The sequence below is a fragment of the Dermacentor silvarum genome, chromosome 7 (genome assembly GCF_013339745.2).
Source record: "Dermacentor silvarum isolate Dsil-2018 chromosome 7, BIME_Dsil_1.4, whole genome shotgun sequence".
NCBI classification, from domain to species: Eukaryota; Metazoa; Arthropoda; class Arachnida; order Ixodida; family Ixodidae; genus Dermacentor; species Dermacentor silvarum.
Window position 1 is genome coordinate 24382324 of NC_051160.1, and position 22745 is coordinate 24405068.

At 43.8% G+C, this 22745-nt stretch overlaps 1 protein-coding gene across 1 annotated transcript in view; it reads left to right on the forward strand.

Moving 5' to 3' along the window:
* LOC119457751 (keratin, type II cytoskeletal I-like) overlaps positions 1-22745 on the forward strand; it is a 34746-nt gene that overhangs the window by 3344 nt on the left and 8657 nt on the right. The window contains exons 2-11 of the mRNA XM_037719405.2: positions 221-283; positions 1564-1608; positions 3780-3842; positions 5629-5679; positions 10292-10333; positions 11294-11347; positions 12856-12891; positions 16533-16601; positions 20682-20723; positions 22531-22584. Coding sequence (XP_037575333.1) covers positions 221-283; positions 1564-1608; positions 3780-3842; positions 5629-5679; positions 10292-10333; positions 11294-11347; positions 12856-12891; positions 16533-16601; positions 20682-20723; positions 22531-22584 — 519 coding nt within the window. The remainder of the gene's footprint in view (positions 1-220; positions 284-1563; positions 1609-3779; positions 3843-5628; positions 5680-10291; positions 10334-11293; positions 11348-12855; positions 12892-16532; positions 16602-20681; positions 20724-22530; positions 22585-22745) is intronic.

A 22745-nucleotide genomic window follows, 5' to 3' on the forward strand; every position in this document is an offset into this window, starting at 1 on the left:
GCACTGCACAGTGTTCTTTTAGTATAAGTTTATATGTAACTACAATTTCTATTAAGCTAGAACTGTAAAAACAGAAGCAGCTTTTTGTTGAAGCTAAGGGGTCTATTAGGGAGGTAAGTATGCCACAAACGACAAGTGGTATCACTAGCAGATTGCGCACTGATATTGATTAGCAAAGTAATAGTGATGTCTAATATACCTGTTTTTTATATACCTTTAGGTAATGCAAACAGCCAGGTCCAAACAGGGAACAGACGACAGCCGAACCAGTCCCGAAATCGGAGTGAGTAAGCAGCCACATCGTCACGAGAGCGGTTTGTGCTCCAACGTCGTACAATTGCTGCGCAAACTGCTGCCAAAAACGCTGAATCTGCGTTTTTCACGTCTTCTCTCAAAATGAACATACGCACTCTTTGTGTTGCTGCATGAAGCGAACGCAGAACAGGCACTCGCTTTGAAGCTTTTTACACTGTAATAATGGTATTTATTGTTGCAGAAGAACAAATGTGGGATACGTTGGGCAGTTCGCGCCATACAACTAACCGACCGGCGCTTTATTTTTTCCAGTTGTGAACAAATTAAAGGATGAGCCCAACGCAAATAATCATTGAACGAATTTGTACAGTTATATTATGAACACTATGTCATAGTCAGGCTTTATCCACCAGTGCAGTCGCCTACTACCGGCTGGAAGGTACCTCCAAACGAAAATAGGAACGCAACCACCCACTGAGGCATTGAAACTGGGAGTGTTCCTTGGAAGACAAAATGAGCGGCTTGTAATAGAGGCATACTCTAAGTATCCATTCACACCTATTTAGGTGGCGATTTAGATCTCGCCACTTGTACTGAATTCACGAGACTAGATAATTGTGAACATGTAGGGCACTGTCCCTGAAGTAATAGGAATTGACTATAACGAAGTGGGGATGACGGTTACGATTTAAGCGATGATCCATACGAGGAATCTTAGCTCTGTTTAGCTACAAATCATGCGAATAATGACTCGAGTTAGTGTGAGCAGCATATCACTTAATTAACAGGCATGATAAGGGTTGATATGTTTTTCAGTGTTTGGTATAGTTAAAGTTATCAGCAAATTAATTTTATTTCAGTTTCCCTGCACGAATGAAGTATCGTTCTATATCCGGTTCTGCGTATATGTGTTTCTTGCGTCCTCATTTATTTGCCATGGTTAAATTTGTAGTATCGTTTCGCGTGTGATCGAAGCTACGTCCTCTAAACATTGGCGGCAGCAAGTTCATAATTTCTACAACGTGAGCCTTCAAGCAAGCACTTCTCATAGTCGAAAGCAGTCTGATAACTTCTTCGATCTTCTAAACATTGTATCAGCTTAAATCTGTCTGAATGCAATTTTGTAGAAAAAATAAAATAAAAACAAGCCCATATATAGCAAAGCCACGGTGGCACCGGACACGGCTGAATAAACACAATTCCTTTCCTTTATTCCTTTACTCACGCGAAGACTATGACCAAAATAAAGTTTCCGCCCGATGTTTGTAAGCGCAATACAATTAACATATGCGTTTACATGAATTCCAGGGGGACCCAGATACCCCGTCGGAAAGCCTGGGTCTCGACCAACGGGTAAGTATAGTGAAGACAGCTCGTTTCAAACATGAATTCTGTTTATCATGACTCCAGAGATTGCTCAACAAGCAATAATGTCGGCTGCGTACAGATGGCGGCTAACAGAATTACATAATGTAGACTTGCTTTTCTTTATTCGACGATCATTGCACCAATGTCCCTGATCTGTGCCCAACGAACATGTGATTAATTGAATAGGAAGAGAAAGAAAAAAAAACCATTAATTTACGGTAACATTGACTTCGTTATCTGTTGAATTGGAGTTTACATAGGGCCCACTGTCGTGGAAGGATCAGGTGACGGGCCCCGAACGTAGTGAATGTGTCCCACAAGAGAGGCACAAAGCCTAGGGCGTAGAACGTCGGGAGGAGTGGCCCAAATCACATACGTGCAGGAGAAGCAAGATGAAGGGTGGTGACGGGTAGACAATTAGGAAGGGCATGAAAGCACAAGAGGGCAACATCAGCAGCTGTTGGGGGTGCTCGAATGCTGTTCACAGACTTGACATGTGATAATGAGGGTCCCCTGAATTTCAAAGTGGAATCACGAAAATAATGAGCAAGGATGCATGACACAAAAACAGTCTAAGTAGACGAGTTAAGCAGGCCACTTAAAGCAACCCAGACGATACATTGGAAATGATTACGAATGCATTATCTGAAAGTTTGCGGCGATGGCTAGACGCCGTTGAGCAGCACGCGGAGTCTTTATCTATAGGCGTGCTGCAAGAATATGAGGGATGCTGATGAAGTGACTTCTAAAGCCTGAACACTGCCTTGGTAATACGAGCTGAAAGCCGCAAAGTGTATCGTTTTGTTTTTCTAACACAAAATGAGTTTTACTTTTTGAATCATGTTTAGTCAAATGTGACGCATGTAGTGCTGTTGTACAAGGTGCTAGCACTATTTGTTTGTTCCGGCTTTGGTGGAATCCGCGTTATAGCTTCAGTACAGACAGCTGTTGTGATGGTCTCTTCTTTTTCGTCTTTCTCTAGTTGTTGCGCTGACAGATGATGGCTATATTTCAACTCACCCAGTTCTCGCTACTTCGCGTATCGTTTTGGATCCGTCTGCACTCAATCGAGAATGAGAAATCGCCCGATAAACGCGCAATATCTTTAGATACACTTTGTGTGTATCATGACCACATTAAGCCAGCATGCAATGAAACCAAGGACCGCTTAGGGATAATTAGCTGTGGTTGAAAGTGAAATGTAGAAAATAATGAAGAAAAGGGTAAATAAACGTGGACGAAAACAGAACTCGTCGCCGTTAGGCACCTAACCCACAACGTTCGCGTTACGCATGCGATTCAATACAAATTGTGCTACAGCGACGGTTGGTAAAACCACGTAATGGTTTCAATAGCCACGCGAGCGGTTTAACTCCCGTTCGCAAGCACCACTTTTAGTAACGAAGCCCTTCTAGGAGCACGTTAGTTGAGCAGTGCCCTTAGTGTGATATAGTTGACCTACATATATTTATATGCGCCGTTTTAGGGAGACGTGCACGCTATCTGACTTAGGCCAGGAAAAGAGAGCGAGAGACAGAGCGAGAGAAACAATGTTTCGTTGGTCCAGAGAAATAGAAGCCTATCAGGGGGCTCAACATTCTGCGGCACGTATCCACGTTGTGCGCAAAAGTAGAAGTAGCAGCATTCTGGTGGAGTTTACTCATATATTAAAAAAAGCAAGAAGAAGAAATGAACTGCGGACATCGAAATAGAAGGTAGAAAATACTGGACGACTGTAATATATCCAAAAACTTTAACTCCTACATCAGATACACAACTTTTACCATGACCTTTTCCCATGAAGAAACTTGCCTCACAGTTACACACTGTCACAGGCCAGTTGAAGCCTTACACCAGAACAGTGGCTTCAAACCCTTTGAAGAAGGCTATGACAAAAAATAGATTGCAGAGCTAAGACAAACGTGATAGCGTAAAGCTTCGCCTACATAACCATTTTTCGAAAGGCTACTGCAAGGGGAGAAAAAGTATTGAAGTGCTAAGACAAATGCTATGACGCGAAGCTTCGTCTACATAACCATGGTTTCAATGGTTACTATAGCATTTTTTTATCTTTTTGATGAACGAGTGTACGTCAATTATAACTTACGAAGTTCGTAGGCGGCCGAGCGAATCATACATGGTTTATATTCTTCCAGGTAACCGGCGCAAACCCAACAGGCGACCTAATTCGCGTCGCCCGAAGAAACCGGGGAACGTGGGTGAGTACGGCTAACCAGCTGCTCTCAGTTGCCATTACTTCGTAATAAGAGGTGGCTGTGACGATTACAGCCAGACCAAGCATCTGTGCCGCGCAGGCTATTACGTGGATCATAATGGGAAGCCTGCCGGCAGACTAGCGAAGAGGTCAAAGGTTCCTAGCGATAGCAGTGGTGCATACTTTAATTCTTGTCATTCTGGCTGATTTATTCTCTTAATTGAATTATGCATACGTCAACGACTGGAGAGATAATCAAATATCTGAAAGAAAGCCTAACCGTATATAGGAAGCTCTATTTCATATGTACACTTTAAACATTCACAAGTCAACGCATAGTACGAATAAAAAAAATGTGTACAGAACTACAGCTAGGTTTTAAATACAGCAATTGACTTGGAGGTTCAAGTAAAAAAGAAAGATACTCGCTTTGTCATTGAAATATTCAAAATGCACTAGCGCTTCTGTGGTAGAGTTGTTATTCCTTATGAACGCTCTTCCAAAAAAAAAAAAAAAATGAGGTGACGCTGGAGCACCGCGAAGTTGAAATAAAGCGCTCCTCTTTTGTTACTGGGAAGTGTAGCAGAGTATGTTCAAGCGAAACAGCTGAAGGGAAGACCTGGTTAATCCTCATATTTTAGAAACTATAGCCTCTCCTGGTGCCAAAATGTTTCAAATCAAAAGGTGAAGCATTTTCACGAAAATCATACTTGGAGTGCGTTCTTATCTTGTAAATTTAGGCTAGTCGGCGGAGAAAATAAATGCGCAAAGAATGCTGCGAACATAAGCCAGGCCATCGCGCGGTTGTTCGGCTGGCGCATCCAGAACATCACGCTCCATGGAGTGGTTCAAGTCCTTGAGAGCGGCGTTTTTAACATATTTGAGACTTTGTTGCATCGCAATTAACATAATTTTTTCGGGGGTATTCTCGTCTATGGACATTTCTGTGGCATACCTTATTTACTAGAAAGCGTCTATTCGTAACACACCACTTTATAGCCGAATGCTAGAGCCGACATTGACATGGAAAGATGTCGGTCACTTAGCGGGGCTAGAGAGGGCTACAGTCATCCTAGCTAAATCCTGAGCGGCCTGAAAATTCTCCGATGTGGAATACATTTTCACCAAAGTCTACTTAACTGTTTCAATATCTACACGAGCGCTGTACCTACCGTGCGAAAACGTCATCTTCAGTGATAAAGCGTTTCTAGGAGCACTTCTTTTTAGTTATACCTCTCTTACAGTGTGATTGACGTACCTATATTTATATTGCGCTACGCGAGGCACACATGCAGTTTATGCATATTTCGAGGGAATGAGAACAATAGCAATAAGGCCAAGCCTACTGAACATTTCAGCGCACCAGTGAATACTGATGAGTGATGCTGCCGCCTCCTTTTGATACCTAAGCCAGCTGAGCTGTATTATAGCTGGAACGCTGAGTTTGAGCCATGTTCTTCTAAAGTTTATTTACCTTGGCACTTATATACTGGACGTATTTATTCTTTTCTTTTCTTCTTAATGACCGCATGTGTGTTTGTGCTGCTTTAATTCGCCCCTTTGTGAGAAGTACCATGCACAGCGACATTTCCCTCGCAAATATTTATTAATAATAAGTCAAAGGTTAAACAATGCACTTAAGAGTGGTCCAGTCGGTTCGCAAGGAATTCCTGCGGTAATGAAACCCTGTTATAAGCACTTTGACAATGACTGACCACTTTGAGTTCGCGATTTATATTCACTGGTTTATAAGTGTCGCGTATAAGTGAAATGTGTTCACATATTTTTAGGGAATGGTTCCCGCCACACTGCAAACAAGCCAACTGGCCACGGTAAACCGGGTGAGTGCAGTTGTTGCCCCTCGCGACGACAACTGCTCTGACGTTTTGTAACTAAGTCCATGACTAATGAACTGCATTTTTCTAACGCTTCATTTATTCGCGAACCCATACAGCCCATGTGGTCAATCTCTTTTTTTCTTCATGCGAGCATACAAGGGTACATGCGCTGCTTCGATTCGGGCCATTCTGATAAGCCCTGTAGTGACAATACAATTGTTACGCTACAAAATTTATAAGAAGACGTATCACTTATGATGACCACGTGCTCACAGATGTAATGTATTTGCAATAATGAAAGGGCTGGCCTTGAAAAGGATGGTAATGAGATTACGTGGCCGTTTTTTTAAAGCGAAGATTTGCCTTTTCCTCTTCCTTCAACTTTTCCATTGCTGCTGCTGCTGCTGCTGTCTTGCGCGCCGCGTCGGTTGGTGGTTCAGAGCGTGCATATACGTGGCAGGAGCGTTGCAGAGAGGGAAGGCGACGGGAGCTGGTTTGGCCATTTTCACCGTGTCGCATGTACACAACGCCTCTGGAGCTCCCTGAGCGTCGCCACAGTACCCTCTTGACGGTTGTAATTATTCGTGATGACCCGTGAAAACATTGTAGAAACTGCAGCGCTTACCTTTCTGTAACGTGCAACCGTCCAGAGGGGAGGTGGATAGGATGGTAGAGAGGAGGCAGGGAAGAGCAGGCAGAGAATGGGTAGAACCTACGCAGCCACGAAACGAGTGAACAGCTTCGGCACTCTTCGTTGGCCACTCACATATATGGGGGGAGTGCGGGAGAGGGAATAAGTGACGTGAGAAGGCGAGTAAATGCTACTACTAGACAAGAAAGTGGTTGCGGACAAACTGGAGAAAGTTAGGGTACGGTAGGTTTCTAAAGGACACCTTACGCACGGCGTCCGGATCTAAGCAGACTCTCACTTTACACACACACACACACACACACACACACACACACACACACACACACACACACACACACACACACACACACACACACACACACACACACACACACACACACACACACACACACACACACACACACACCACACGCACACGCACACGCACACAACACACACACACACATATATATATATATATATATATATATATATACACACAGACATATACCTTTACTATGTGACCGGATTCCACATTTTCCACTTGGGCATTAATGGTCTCTCATTAAAGCATGGCTGGCTCTCTCTCACATATTAAAACCTTTATTTTGTACTTAGTTCTGAAACAAGGGGAAGTCGGTTCGTATTATGAAAAAACAAAATGCTGGTTCTACCGTAATAGAGAGTAGACAGAAGCATGAAATGACTACCATATGGCGTCTTTTGCTGCCTGTGGTGCCGCCGCCTTCAACCGCTTTTCTCCTTCCAACAGTGCAGCGCGCTCAGCGTCTGTCGCTACTTTTCCTTCATGTCGCGGACCGCTCACAATCACGGAACGCTGGCTTTCAAAAAAGTACAGGAAACCTCTCTATCTGCCTTTTGAGTGCCCCTATTGAAAATGACAAATAAAGCTTCAGCATATTGGAAGTTATAGCTTGAGTGATGTGAACAAAATTAAGCTAGTTCCACGCTTGTGAAATCTGTTGAAACAGCGGAGCTCGGCAAGCGTGGGTGTATAGCGTAGTGGGTATGACGCTCGACTTCGGACCGTGAGTCATCATCATCATCATCATCATCAGCCTATATTTATGTACGCTGCAGGACGAAGGCTTCTCCCTGCGATCTCCAATTACCCCTGTCTTGCGCTAGCTAATTCCACCTTGCGCCTGCAAATTTCCTAACTTCATCACCCCACCTAGTTTTCTGGCGTCCTCGACTGCGCTTCCCTTCTCTTGGTATCCATTCTGTAACTCTAATGGTCCACCGGTCATCCATCCTACGCATTACATGGCCTGCCCAGCTCCATTTTCCCCTCTTAATGTCAACTAGAATATCGGCTCTCCCCGTTTGCTCTCTGATCCACACCGCTCTCTTCCTGTCTCTTAACGTTAGGCCTAACATTTTTTCATTCCATCACTCTTTGTGTCGTCCTTAACTTGATCTCGAGCTTCTTTGTTAGCCTACAAGTTTCTGCCCCGCATGTTAGCACCGGTAGAATCCAATGATTGCACACTTTTGTTTTCAACGACAGTGGTAAGCTCCCAGTCGGGATTTGGTAATGCCTGCCGTGTGCACTCCAGCCCAATTTCATTCTGAATTAAATTTCCTTCTCATGATCAGGGTCCCCTGTGAGTAATTGACCTGAGTACCCGGGTTCGTGACCGGGACCGTGAGTACCCGTGTTCAAATCCCGCCTCGCCAAGAAAGTTTATATTCTTTTTTCTCTCTCTTCCTTTCTCTCTTTCTCTCTTGCTCTCATTTTATCTTTTCTCGCTCATAGCAAGTTGTGCTACAATTGTCGGTACAGTGCAACTATATGGTACCCATAAATGCGTGTTCCGGAAGTGTGGAAATATCGCGCAGTGGTTATGACGCTCGCCTTCGCACCGTGAGCACACGGATTCGAATCCCACTTCGCCAAGGAAGTTCATTTTGTTGTATTTATTTCTTAATTTCACTCGCTCTCTGTATGTCTCTCTCTTTCTCTCTCTGCACCTCTTCTCCTCCTATGCACTGCTTTTACTCTCGCCCAGCTCAGCGATGCTGCGCACTACAACGAGACCAATCTAGAGAGGCTTTGACAGCTCCGCTGTAAAACATTAGGAAGAAATCGGATGCAATGTTTTCTGTAACTTGCTTGAGAAGTAGCTAGCGTATTTAATGCGGTCCTGTACAAAGCGTTGGGGCCCAGAGGCCGCATTTTCCTAACTTTTGGCTGGTTGCCCGGAAGATCTCGTTTTGTTCTCGCAACGTTGCGCGGATGTTCCAGTTTGAGTACCCGGATGATCTCGTTTGAGTGCCCAGATGTTCTCAGTTTGAGTGCCCGGGTAATGGCTCTGGTCCTTTGGTTCGAGGTCACTTGAAGGCCGCAATAAACTGGAGATAAAATCGTTTCGTGCTTAAAAAGTTCCACGGAAATATAAGAAGTTGGCCCCCTCACAAACTGACCCGAATCGTCGAGTTAAACAATCCGATACTGAATTGACGATTCGAATGTTGACGCACACTGGCGCTTCAATGAAGGGATTGTTATTTATTGTATATGATCTGCCCAAAAAGAATAACGCCGAGGTGCAGTCGAAGTTGAAATCACACGTTTTATAATGCTCACAGTGAAGGGGGTGAATCTAAGGCTAGTCAAGTGAAACTGCTTAAGGAAGACCTGGTGAATTACCACATCTTCTAAACGAGGGCCTCTTCTGGTGTCTAAGTGGTTGATGTCGTAAGTGGAAGCGATTTCACAAAAATTTAGGAGACGGTTTGTTATTCTGTATAAGTGTCACCGACTGAGCAGAGAGAAACTAAATGGGCCAGAATGCGCTGATATGCGCGAGGCCATCGCCCAAGGATTTGGTGCGATGGCCTTACCGATAACAATTAATCTACTCAGTTCGTCCAATTTCTATAATGTTCTCTAGTATTTTTTTATTGTAGAATGTGTATAGCGGAAAACGTCCTACATAAAATAACTGCCGAATTGAGCATCAACATGAGATACCGACGACACCTAATAGAGCCAAAACAGGCGGCGCATTATGAATAACGGGAGAACGGCTTGAATGTTCTCCGAGCGGATTTAGTTTGTTGCGATAACGCGTGTAAACAGTAGCATGTGCTCTTTAGCGCAGTTCTGTAGGCGAGACAACACTTTTTTTTTTCAGGCGAAGCTTGCAAACGCTAGCCTGCGCCGGCGATGTAACACTAAAAAAAACCCAGCTGCTCTGAGAGCTGCACGCGGCCCGTGTTCGTCACGCGCTCGTGCCACGGCTCCCGCGTTGTCGTCGTCTGCTTCCACGGGTGGCTACGTTGCCGCTAATCATTCCAGCGTAAAATTTCACTTCTCTTCTGTCGTCCTAATGGGAGGCCGCGTTTACGGGTGTATGAGCCATTGCTTAAGGGGGTATGAGCCACTCATTGTCTTAGGTAACAGACAGACATGACTTTGAAGAAATTTAATGGAAATTTATCCAGAATGAACGCGCTCAGGAAAGGGCTCGTCGTCGGCGTGCACATTCTAGCGTGAGGTCTTCCGAAGCCCAGGCGAAACGTCAGCGAAGAGCTGCGGGCCCCGAGTCGCGGGAGCGCGTTGTTGAGGCCGAACGTCAGCGCCGTCTAGCCCTTTAGGAACCCGACAATGGTGGTGCATGCCTCAGCAACGCTAGCGCCAACTTCCTCGGTGGGACGTCCAGGTTTCAACGCGAGTTTTTCAACCGGAACTTCAGAGCCAGCTGCAGTGCTTGACTGGTAGTGGTTCGAGCACAGCGTGGTACTCATTAGTGCAATTCGTTCGGAGGAACACCGAGGAAACACACAAACTTCGCTCACCCTCATTTCCTGGAGAGGGGCGGGGCTACTGATTGTTTTTATATTGAAGGCTTTCTAAGAGTGCTCCGACAATTGTTGACAACTTTTCTCAAGTGTACACTTGACGTTCAGATATTTGCAAGTGCGGCGTATGGGGCCAATACGCTTGTATATTTTCAGAGCGCGGGACCTCCAACAACGACAAGCCTGAATCGAATACGGGTGAGTGCCCAGTTGCCTGCTTCCTTGCGAAATGAAATCCTGATTCAACTGTACGCTGCATAGCACGATGACTTGTGAACCACCTTTCTCTGCCGCATTGGCTAATGCGGTGCTCATGCTGCCCATGTGCTTACGTTTTATACCGTTCATGAGCGTATGGGTATGCGTGCAGGTTTCATTGGGGTTTTTGTGCGAAGCCTATCAGCAGTCAGAGCTTTTCCTGTAAAGTTATTATTAATACGCATGGTCATTAGTAGCATGTAAACGTGATATTACTGCGCTTATTATTGTGATAGTCAATATTGTTATATAATTAAAAGCCAAAGCCCAACTGAGAACTATACGCACGAAGAAAATGGATGAAAAAGGTATTAAAAAGATACGTATCCTGCTACTGCATGACCAGTGCGTTGTGCTGGCGAATATGTTTTAGTACGCTGCTTAATGTATTATGACATCATATGCTAGGTTACCACATATTAAAAAAATAATGTTGTTACTTTATCCAAAGTGGATTGGACTAAGTGCCGTACTGAGCGCAACTCCTTGAATCCTTGCATCCACAAGGAATCTTGTCGCATAGTGAAAATACCTTAAAGGGGCTATACAGTGTCAGGAAAGCGACCCTATTTAACCTAACAGCGCGTCAAAGTAAAACTTGAAAACCAATGCTTTGTTGTTGCGCTGCTAGTTTAAATATGTAGAAACAACTAGCCAAACTTGGCGCCCTGCTTAGCGACACTAAAGCACGTGAGACTGAAAGGCGCTTGCTTGCAAACGCGTCTAAGTAAAATAAGGGCGTTGGTGCTGTGAAATATGCGTGATGGTTCAATGTTCAACACTGAAGGGCTGCTTGTGGCCAGCTTACAACTTCCACTAATCAGTTTGAGGTCTATTTCATTCGAGAAGCTTCTAATATCCCGAAAGTAAACCACATATGTCCTCTATGTATATCTGCAGGGGCTACAAGTGAACACTCCACACCGTCACCGACCGGAACTTCGAATGGAATGGGTACGTGTGGCTGCTGTATCATCGCGATAGTAAATCCTGCAGTAAATCCTTCCGTCAGAGCTTTTCGTCAGAGCACTTCTAAATTAATGCTTCGACCACCGTACAGGTTAATGCACAAGCCCTAATACCATGTAATTGCACCTGTTTATTAGACATGCATGCTTCTCCATGTGCTGCTTTAACTGGCGGCACTTTGTTAGAAGGATTCTGGTAATTAAAGGAAGATTATTTCATATAGGCCTGTACCAAGAACCAAGGTGCATGAAAAGTTTTATAGCGTTAGATTTCCAGCATAATACTCCGGTAGACTTCTTAATATGTTAAAAAAAATGTAGCAGTGGCTTAGCTCGGCTATGCCAGTATATACGTAGCGTTAACAAAGGTTCAGCTGATTATTCTTAGCTTTCCTGGTTGTCTAGATTGTCAAGGATTAGCTTGATTGTCATGCTTACTGCTGCTCCAATGACACACACAAACGCCAGTCAGAAGCGCAGCGGCTCCAGCGCAGTGTCAGACGGCGACTGCACAGCGAGCGCGCGCCGGCGCCAGTGCGTCTACCACGGCTACGACGTCACTCCTCTGGAATGCGCAGACCGGCGGCGGTGAGTCGCGCGCGGCGGCGGCGGAGTGCGCGAGAGGTGCCGGCTCCGGTGTCTCCGGTGCGCAAGCCGTGTGACATCACTGATCCTTGCGCATGCGCAGCACGGCTCTTGATGTGCCGCGCGAAATGGGCTTGGCTAGGCCAGTGTAGCTAACGCTACAAAACACTGTTATGACAACGCTGTGACGACAACAGAATCACAGCGTGATGACAACGACGACGTGACGACCACGTTACGGCGAAGACGGCATGACTACAACGGATTAAAGACAGCGTTACGACAGCGACTATAACCGCGCGTTGAGGATGTGACTACGACGATATGATGACGGCATTACGACAGCATTATGGCTGAGTGGGACGCTTGGCGAATGGCAACTTCCCCGGAGGCCAGGTAGCCCGACTGCGAGCTCAGGGGAAGGAGCCAAAGAAAGTTATCAATTTAAGATGTATTCTGGAAATACACTCAAAATGAAGCTTGTATTGTGTAGCGTATACTGCTCCCAGCTGGCTGCTACTGCTGTGACTCGGGTTTGCCACAGTAGTGTTCCACGTGGATGTTTCTGCACGTAGTACTGTATATTGTGTTTGTTCTTTCAGGTAAAGTGTCGTGTCGTAGAAACCCATTCAGTCAGCAGCAACACCTAGATGACCTGTACCATACCCAAAAGTACGAACTCAAAGCAAAACTTCAGTGGCGCTCGCAAAGGTTGACTGACCTGGCGCAATCAAGTCGCGTAAATAAACTTTTAAAACTAGGGATACGTTTTGCCAAATAACAAGCAAATTGCAGGAAGCTTTTCACGCAGAGTTTTTAAAATTTCCTCCCAATGAGCATGTGACGCATTCACGCAACTAAGATTTGTAAGAACTGCGCGGTGAACAGACGCCTTCTTTATCTTTCTAGGCGGTGGAATGACGGACTATACGGGAATGGGCTATGGTAAGTGAAATGGACCCTTCGTTAATAAAGTGAATCCTCTTCTGATTTCTGACGGGTCAAATTCTGCATAACCGCTGACTTTTATTTCAATAGTGCTGGATTATGGCCCTTTTCTCGCTCAGTGAAATTGCATGTTCAACAATTGCTTTTTGCTAGAATAAAACTACATGCTTTGCCATTGGAATTTCCATTGCGTTTTCACACTAATAGCTGGAATTACCCTGACGTAAACGTGAATATTTCTTACGAAAATCTAGGCCGACAACTGATAACTAGCAAGCTCGCTGAAAAGATGCTGGCCACACGTGTTTCCTGGTGGCTTGAACGCCATGATAAATATCATCCTGCTCAAATTGGCTTCCGTTCTTACTTGGGAACTGAAGACGGTCTTTCTATCTTATCAGACGATGTTTTACAGATTTCACCGCACAGCCACGCTGTGCGCACGGTAGTAGCAACTGACATAACGAAAGCTTATGACAATATAGACCATGAAATCATTATTGCCAACCTCATCGACCTGGGACTTCCACCGCGGGTCCTAAGATTTATCTACTCATTTCTTCAGAATCGCACATTTGCGATTAGAGTAGATGGGAGGCAAGAAGGATACTTCACATCGAACAGAGGAGTCCCACAAGGTTCGGTTTTAGCTCCTCTTCTCTTCAACGTTGCTCTAATACCTCTAGCCTGGCAACTACACCAGATTCCAGACGTGAAGTTTTTAATCTATGCGGATGACGTCACTTTGTGGTCCGCACATGAAGATGTATCTCGACAAACTCAACAGCTTCAAGAAGCCCTTGATGTTCTGCACAACTACGCTCGGAAAGCAGGGTTGGACATTTCCGCCCAAAAATCAAGCTATGTTGTGGTGGCCAACAAGAAAGGACGCACAAGAATCACGCAGCGCCCCTTTACATTTAAACTCGGCGCAGTGACAATCCCTGAGGCTTCGGAGGTCCGCATACTGGGTCTCGATATTCACCATTCCGGCGGTGGTGCACACTGGCTCCGTAAAATCAGACAGACTTCGACAAAAACACTTCACCTTATTCGTCGCATTGCAGCAAAAGCAGCTGGAGCTCGTACTGACGTAGCTCGACGGCTGGTACGTGCAGTCTTGCAGCCACGAATTTTATATCAGGCACAATTTCAACGGCTAACTTTGGCACAGTTGGCACAGTTAGAAACGATTAATCGCGATGCTATGCGCACAATCACAGCACTACCACGCATCACTCCGATACCAACGTTACAGGAACATGCCCAGCTCAACACAATTGCAGAGCTAATTTCGCAACGTGAAAAAGCACGTGAAATAAAAAAGCAACTTGTTCCGGCTGTCGCTGCGTTACATGCTCATTTTCAACGCGGCTCTCGTATTGACAATCAGCCCTATCCAATGCCTCCCTGGGAATTCACCAGCATCACAACTAATAAGCCAACGAAGTTACGACGCAGCGATACAACAGGTATTATTGACGACCACAATATCATCGATGCATCATGCGCTGACACCTGCAAAGTCTATACGGATGCTGCTATTCTCCCAGACGGCGGGAGGACATCATTCCTCAGTACAACGCATAATTTCATCAGCGGCCACCAGCGCTATTTATCTACGGAAGCCAGCGCTCTAGTAATGGAACTTCAAGCCATCCACGATGCTGTGCAAGATGCGACATCTAAGCTGCCTACCATCAAACAACTAGATATCTTCACTGATTCTTTAGCGGCTATTCAGGAACTGAAGAAGGTTGACAAGGCGATGGAAATCTGCGAGACAATACACACGATGAATAGAAAAACAGCTACCTGCGTCAAGGTACACTGGATTCAAGGCCATGCAGCGAACCCTCACAACATTGCTGCTGACCAGCAGGCACATTGCCCTCCCAATCCAGACCTTCCGTCTATTCCCCTCCCACCTCAACCCCTTAACTCGCTCCGAGCCCGTAAAATTTTCTCCGGCAGGACACACGCGCTCTTATCCCCCCGTGTGCGCTCCCTCCCCCTTCACCTTCTAGGGCGGAGGAAGTTGTGCTTAGGAGCTTCGGGCCGGGGTGGCCCTTACACCGGCTGTGATCTCAGGTGGAACTGGTCCATTTACCACTGGGTGCTACGTGTCCAAATGGTTGACTGGTTTAAATATCGCGTCTCCTACTAGCCGGCCTCCGCTAAGGAATAGATACATGTGATTCCACAAACAGCTTCAATTCTACACAACACAGCCTCACAGCACACATATAATAACTTACACACAAGAAATGCCTTAACGGCAAGTCTTTATCGCAATAAAAAAAAAAAAAAAAAAAAAAAAAAAAAAAAAAAAAATTGCTTTTTGCTAGAATAAAACTGAGTGATTAATTTCTTCACTTGAATTACCCTGGCGTGAATATACTTAGGCCGACAACTGCGCATTTGAAAGGTAGTCGATATATAGTATATACAGTATATACGGTATATATCCAGAAATATTTGTATATATATGATAAGTTCAGGCAGAGCATAATAAAGCAGTGAAGCGTAAAGCGATCCACAGTTCTCTCTGCACCTTATATAAATGGTTGAAAATATCGTAAGGGAATAGGTGCAGCTAGGAACTTCACAATCCTAGCAGAGTGATTAATTTCTTCCTGGGGCATACTTGGCGCATCGATATATATATATATATATATATATATATATATATATATATATATGCATGCTTGAGCAGTACATACACGAGCGCTACATGAACTGCTTCATGCGAACATAACTACGTTTTTTTAAGGACAGTGAGCTCTATAACGCCTATAACGCGAAAGCTAATCTCACAAGAACAAACTGCACAAACGTGAATAGTTATATCATAAAATCGGATCGTATTTATTTTTGAGTAATTGCTAGGGACAAATGCATTATGCGAAGCACCCAGCATACAATTTTACTAAAGTTGTCCTTGCGCGAAATATTTATATGGGTTTTTATACAAATGAAGGAAAATCACGTGTGACGGCAGTGAAAGAAGCCGGCAGATCCCATGCCCTGTGGGAATCGATGTTATGCGAAGCAGTGTACGGCCTCTGGAGCACAAATGTGCACAAGTGCGCACTTGTGCTCCGGAGGCGGCATTTCGGGAGTGTAACGACAATTCAAAAGGAAACAACATCGCTGCTGAAGCGCCTAACAGAAGGTGACTTCCACGGATTTTTCCAGCAGTGGAAGAAGAGGTGGAGCCAGTGTTTCATGTATAATGGGAAGTATTTTGAATGTGTCCACACTAAGGTATCTGAATTCCTGGGAGATTCGTTTTCTTTAGACGTACCACTAGAACTTTTCGGACAGACCTTTCTTTTACTGCGTCTCCTGTCTTACGTAAAGTGCTTCGTAGGAATCAAGTTACTAAACAGCATAACTTTGATAAGTGAAGCCAAAATACAAATTTAAAGCACAGGCTGGTCAACCTGACAAAAAAGGAGCAGCGACATTAAAGCTTTACAAACATGCACACGTTTTCGTCAAATGATATATAAATGCTAGCTGCTATACTGCGCCGAACTTTTAATATTGCATCCCACTGAGTACAAGCCACTTTGTCGCTAAGAACATTTGTATGGATTGCGTGATGTACATATTCCATTTTTTTTCGTTTCTAGGTGGTGGAATGATGGGCCCTATGGGAATGGGCATGGGAGGTATGGGAATGGGAATGGGAGCCATGGGAGGTAAGTGAAATTGCTCTTTAATAGGGTACAGTTCTAATGTTATAGGCTCAGCATTTAGACGAAGCACACAGAAAAGAACGACGCCCACATTGCGTCTGGAGTAGCAGCGCTCTGGAGTAGCAGCGCTCGTCTGAGCGCTACTACTCCAGAATGTGAACTATGGAATGGTTCCTTTCTCTATAGTGTATTTACTCTTGTAATATTTCATAATTGAACGATGTCGGGTAGCTTACATTTTAGCTTATAGTGTCATACGGTGACGCTATTCAGTCTGTAACTCTGCATGTGCTTTAATTGTTCATGCTAGAAACTTTCTAGTTGCTATTCGACTGCAGGGTCTATTGCGTTTCCGTAATGATAATCATAGCAATTGGTCTTACATGCTGAGAAATTTTTGAGGAAACGTCGGGTTGGAAAAGTAACAAGCTTCTGAAGAGCAGTAACCCGCAGTCACATCGAAGGAGAAAAACAACAACAAGGAAATGCACACTATTACACAAGAAACTGGTCAAGCATCGGGCATCAAACGGCAAGAAGCGTTTGTCTGACCTTTTTATATTTATTGCATATTTCCCGACGGATAAGCATAAAACGAACAAAGCGCTTTTTGTACCAAATGTGCTCAGAAGCCCACTGAGAAACTCGAATAAGGTTAAAGACCACGTAAAGGATATGTACAATGTAGAACTGTTAAACCTGTTTTTTTTCTCTATTTATTTGTCCCTACCCCATTAATTCTCACAGCGATTTATGCATGCACGTACGTGTTCATTTTTGCCAGGGATTGCAGATTATTTACGCACTTATTCACCATAGCCTCTGCTTCGAGTTGTTATCTTTCTAGAAAAAAATATGTTCGTAACGTCAGCGTACATAATCATCTCCTGAGAACCTGGTTGCATGATTAGCAATGCAATTCTTGTAGAAATAAAATAATATCGGTCCTAATATTGATTCCTCCGGAACCCCAGAAGGGATAGGCAATATGAGAGACGAACCATTGCTTAGTCGTATACAGATGTTAATACTACATGAACGTGCAGTAATTTACCTTGCGTCAAAAAAAAAAATGTCATGCTTCACATGGTCGAATGCCACAAGAAAATCTAATAAGCCAATGGTTTGTTGTTTCTGTTCGATATTTTCACAAATTTTATTCTAATGTGAAGGAGCACTTGCTCTGCAGATTTGTTCCTGGGAAAGCCGAAATATGAAGGTGATATGAGGTTGTGTTTAAGGAAAAAGATTTCAAGCCGTCATTGTTGCCTTCTTCAAACACTTTAGACAAAACTCCTAGCCCGGAAATAGGTCGTTAATTTTACTTTTCGTTTCCATAACAAGAAGCTTTATAAACGGGACATACTTTAGTTAATTTCAATTCGTTAGGTTAGCGTGAGGTTAGTTGGCGCGACAAATCATAAATTTATGTTAATTTACGCATAGCAAGTACGTTCAGCGCGAGCAGACAGTGACAAAGCAAGGAACGCGAAAGGAAGAAGCGCGTGTAATTAGCAGCGTTAGAACCCAGTATACATTCTTTTTGGACAACTGCAGAAAACTAATTACTTAACGCAATGTACCTGATATACAATTTCATGAAGTTTTCAATGTACTTACCTGAAGTGGGAATAAGTGACAGCCCTTTCACTCAGCTATATACTAAGCAGACTGTAAAACGGTTGGAGGCGTTGCGTAGCAAGGGATTGCCAGCGTTTAGCTTTTGGCGCTTGTCATTTCATTATAAAACCACTTGATTACAATCAGCGAGCATTGTTGTTTCTGCCTGGTTAGATATACTTTGTATATGTAAAGTCCAAGAAGCTGAAGTTAGCGCTAGCGGGTCTGTCTTCATTGTTACATGGCAAAGCGTAATATTCACAATGAGATCGACTGTTATAATTAGGGTCCTGACAGCACAACATGGAGGTCATTTAGCTGCAAAACAATTAATTTTATTATGTTCAGTAGCACAGAACTGAGTGTAGGCAAAGCAATGCTGGTGCTAAGTATTAAAATATTGTCCATTGCTTCGGAGATCCTCACTTCATAGCTTGTCGAGTTTCACGCCGGGCAGCAAATTCAGCACTTGCCGACATTAGAACATGTAAAATTTTTACTGCCGAACAGTGAATTATTTTCACGAAAAACCAGATGGCTGGCTAGCTGAGCTGGTCGAAGTAACGGAACCGTCGGTATATATATGCGATTGGTTGCTTTTATGCCGATCAAAACATAATAGAGTTGTTCAAGCGCACCAGTCGATAGATCAGATTTCGGGATCAATGGTGTCGCAAGGTGTGCTTCAAGTTGGTTCCTGCTCCCCAAAGTGTGAGACTGCCTTGCACACTGCGGAAGAAACTGCAAAATTACATGCTTTCATTAGCGATACACGAGTTGCGTTGAGATCACTTCAGACAAACGTAAACACTTTTTCAGTCTCTCCTTAAGTGCGAAAATCGAATAACAATGACCACTGTACAAAGTATTCGCTTAAGAAAAGAAATACGCTCTCTGTCGGCAACACCATTCTCTCGTGTTAATAGCTTCGCCCAGTTTGTACGCCATTCCGAATTTCTTCAACTCTTTTGAATAACAGTAATTACTTTCTTCAAGGGCCACCAGTTTTAATGAAATGTATTGACAAATGATGTTGTGTGACGAGACCGCAGAGTATGACAATGGTTACCACAGCGACGAAGAACAAGTACAAAGCTTTATACCAGTGGTAACTTGTGTTAAGTGGTTTAAAATGTATCATCAGGCTGATACGAGATGACTTCAGTATGACTGCTCACAGGATAAGTATCACGCTATTACCGATAAGCTTAATTTCCTCAGTAGCTGTGCGCTTCCTCACTTACTCGGTGTCGTTGTGTCTGCTTTCTCACTTTCTACTTCCTGGCAAGTTGATACATCGTACTTTTAGTGTACATGCTTATCTGCACCTATCTTCATTAAGTGTGCTTTTTGTTCTTTGTAGTATTTCCTAGGAATTCGCTGATCTTTCAGCAGAGGCAGTCTGTGCCAAAAAGAATGCATCAGATGGCAACATCAAAGTCCTTCACTAAAGAATGTTGATCTCGAAAACGGAGCAACAGCGTAAAATCGCTCGGAGAAGTGATACGTACCATCCCTAATAGACATAAATGCAAGGCATGATAATATTAGATATTTCAAATATGAATCGGGCAGTCTACATTATTCAGTTCTTGTTCAATTTGAGGATTACTATCAGAGAATATGAATAACTTTCTTTCTGGCAGAATGTATGTGGCAGAAATGGTTAAGACAGCATACGTGGATGCAGAACTTCGAAATGCCGCCGGATATGTCCATTGTAAATGCATCTGAATTGCAAATATTTAGCCTTTCTAGAGCCCACCGCTCCAGAGAACTGTGCTTCAGGTGGTATTGTTAGTTCCCAGAGGCGCTAGCTTACAATTTAACGCATGAATTAGTACATGCTTGCATGATAGCGTGCAATAAACTTTATTAGCAATATTTCTGCCTTAACCTGCCTGGCATATGTATTACATCTGTTTATGTTTTTAATTCCTTAGTTCGTCTCACTTTCTTTCATAAAGTTATTCATGTTATTCATAAAGTCATTCTTGTTATTTCTTTATATATGTAAAATATTTGGTATTAGATATGATATCAAGAGTCAGCGTCTCTATAATAATCGGAAATGCCGCGATCCACCAAAAACGAGATGGGAGGACACGTATTATAAAAACAGGCTGCTTTAATTGATGAAGCAGTGAGCCGTTTTTGTCGTCTTAAGGCGCCTGAAACACGTATGAATCCGTCAAAACCTTCTTTATTTTCGTCTTATCTGCATACATGATTCATTATTCAATTATATTTAAAAATACAGTATTCGAGACCTCCGTATAAAAGATAGGTCGGTTCAGTACCTCACATGTAGGAGCGCGCTTGACCAAATATAATTCAGCGTAGAAGCGAAGAGCTTCAGGAATATTGGATGATTGTTTCTCACAAGTGCCCTTCTTTTGCTATTTCAGTGAGGTTTGAATGCCCACTATATGTTCTAGAGATCTGTTTTGTCCATATTTTCAGGTATGATGGGTACAATGATGGTGGGCCAGTTGGCAAATACGGGTAAGTGAAACACTCACGAAACCAAATCCTTGCGTGATACCCAATAGCTCTGATCAAGACTTAACAATGAAGCGCTTTTACCGGGCGGGGGCTTCTGATATCTCTGCGCTTTAGTTTTGAGCCATACTTTTTACTGCAAAATGTCGCGCCTTACTTAGATCAGTGTGTACCCGCTTACAACGGCTGCTTGCATTTCTGCTGTGCGCACCAGCTGGCCTTCGCTTGTAACTTTTTTAAAACAAAGCTGTCCTTGCTCCCGGCTTTCGTGTGGCTGCTGCTGCTGCTGCTGCTGTCTGCTGCTGGGTCTGTCGGTATCTGATTGGATATGTTTGTACACTCATATAGGCAGGTTTCGTGCGCGCCAAATGCGAGTACAATGAAACTGGCTTATGTATGCCCCTGCATGGTGACCACCAAAGTAGTGCCAGTAAGCGCACATTTGTTCCGCATAATGAAAAATACATTTATGCGTAAAGCCTGATTGCTCAGTGCCGCCTCAGAAGTAGCTCAAGAGCACACACCAGTTTCTTAGTAGAATAGCGCATTATATTGAAGATGCTCTTAGATTTACCTAATTTTCTGTGATTTAGCCATTCGGTATCTGCGACTGGGTGTGTGACCACTCTCGGCCGATCCTCCAGAGTGGAGACGGGCTACGGTGACACAAGAGATACCATATCCCCCCCACATTACTAGATATGCCTCGTACCTCTCTGTGCGTACTCCTGGCATCACAATTCGTCTCTCTATAAACAGGTGACATAAATTGCCGAAGCGCCACTAGTGGTATACTGCAAGGGGGGGGGGGGGCACGAAGCATCATAAAACAATTTAGCAGACTTCCGGCAAACCAAATCTGCCCGTAACTTGTTCTAATTGATCTTGGAAAAAAATCAATACTTACAGAAGCCAGAATTCCTAAAATAATTTTACCTAATCTGACCTAACCTAACCCAACCAAACCTTACCAACTGGGCGAAATGTCTACCTTGCTACGGTTTATTAGTGTCTTCGCACTAAATTACGTATATAAGCTTTCCTGAGTGTCAGAAATGTGTTAATGTGTTTACGAAGTGGGTAGAGTTCAGCCCGCTATTCTGGAAGAACTATAACTGCCAGCAAGGTCAAATTTGTCGAAAATGAGGAGTATTGTTGGGGCCAACGTGCATGCAAAGTTAAATGTTTTCAGGTTAGATATGCCCGAGTGAACTGAACATACCACCGAGCTTACATATAGGTGAGAATTAGAGACATGTTAGATCCTGGTAGTTGGCGGAAGGTTAGCATTTCTAGCATAATTAAGGGTTTGAAAATAATTTCGCAGTCATAATTTTCTCCACGTTATACGTTAAACAAGTTCGTAAAGGTATTTTTTGATGCGCTCGGTGGCAAAGAGAAAGTAGGCACTCGGTTTATATTCCTCGGGGAAAAACAAAACAAAACAAACAAACAAGGGGGCAGGCATACAGACGCGCCGGCAAAATTCAAGCTGTGCGGCTAATGTATTGCGTAGGCAAGAACTCCGGAGGGCTATAAGTGTTTTACAAACGGCGCAGAACTTATCGCACCGTCATGGGACAACCCTAAGTGCCGCGACACTAGTTCTCATCAATACGACCTTAAAAGTGAGACAGCCATAACTGCTCATAATTGCCCGATCTAGCATAAGCACATCAGCCGGAACTGCATACTTTTACTGGCTATTTGATTAGTTTTTTGTGAAGTGCCGAGCTCAAGATGCATTTAAACTAACATGTTAGGTAAACAAAATATAAGCATCCTTTCCAATTTACATGTTTTTATATAGTCGGTGGCACGGTGGTCAACATTACGAAGGCAGCTACTGGATTGGACGATGGGGGTGAGTACGCCTGCAGCTCTTTTTTTACGAGGAAGTATATCCTGTAATATCTTATGGTGACGTGTTTTTCAGCTGGGGTAATTTTAGATGAAAACGCCGAACATCACGCTCAGAGATCGCGAACGCGCGATTGGTGAGCGTGATAAATTCAGTGAGTTCAT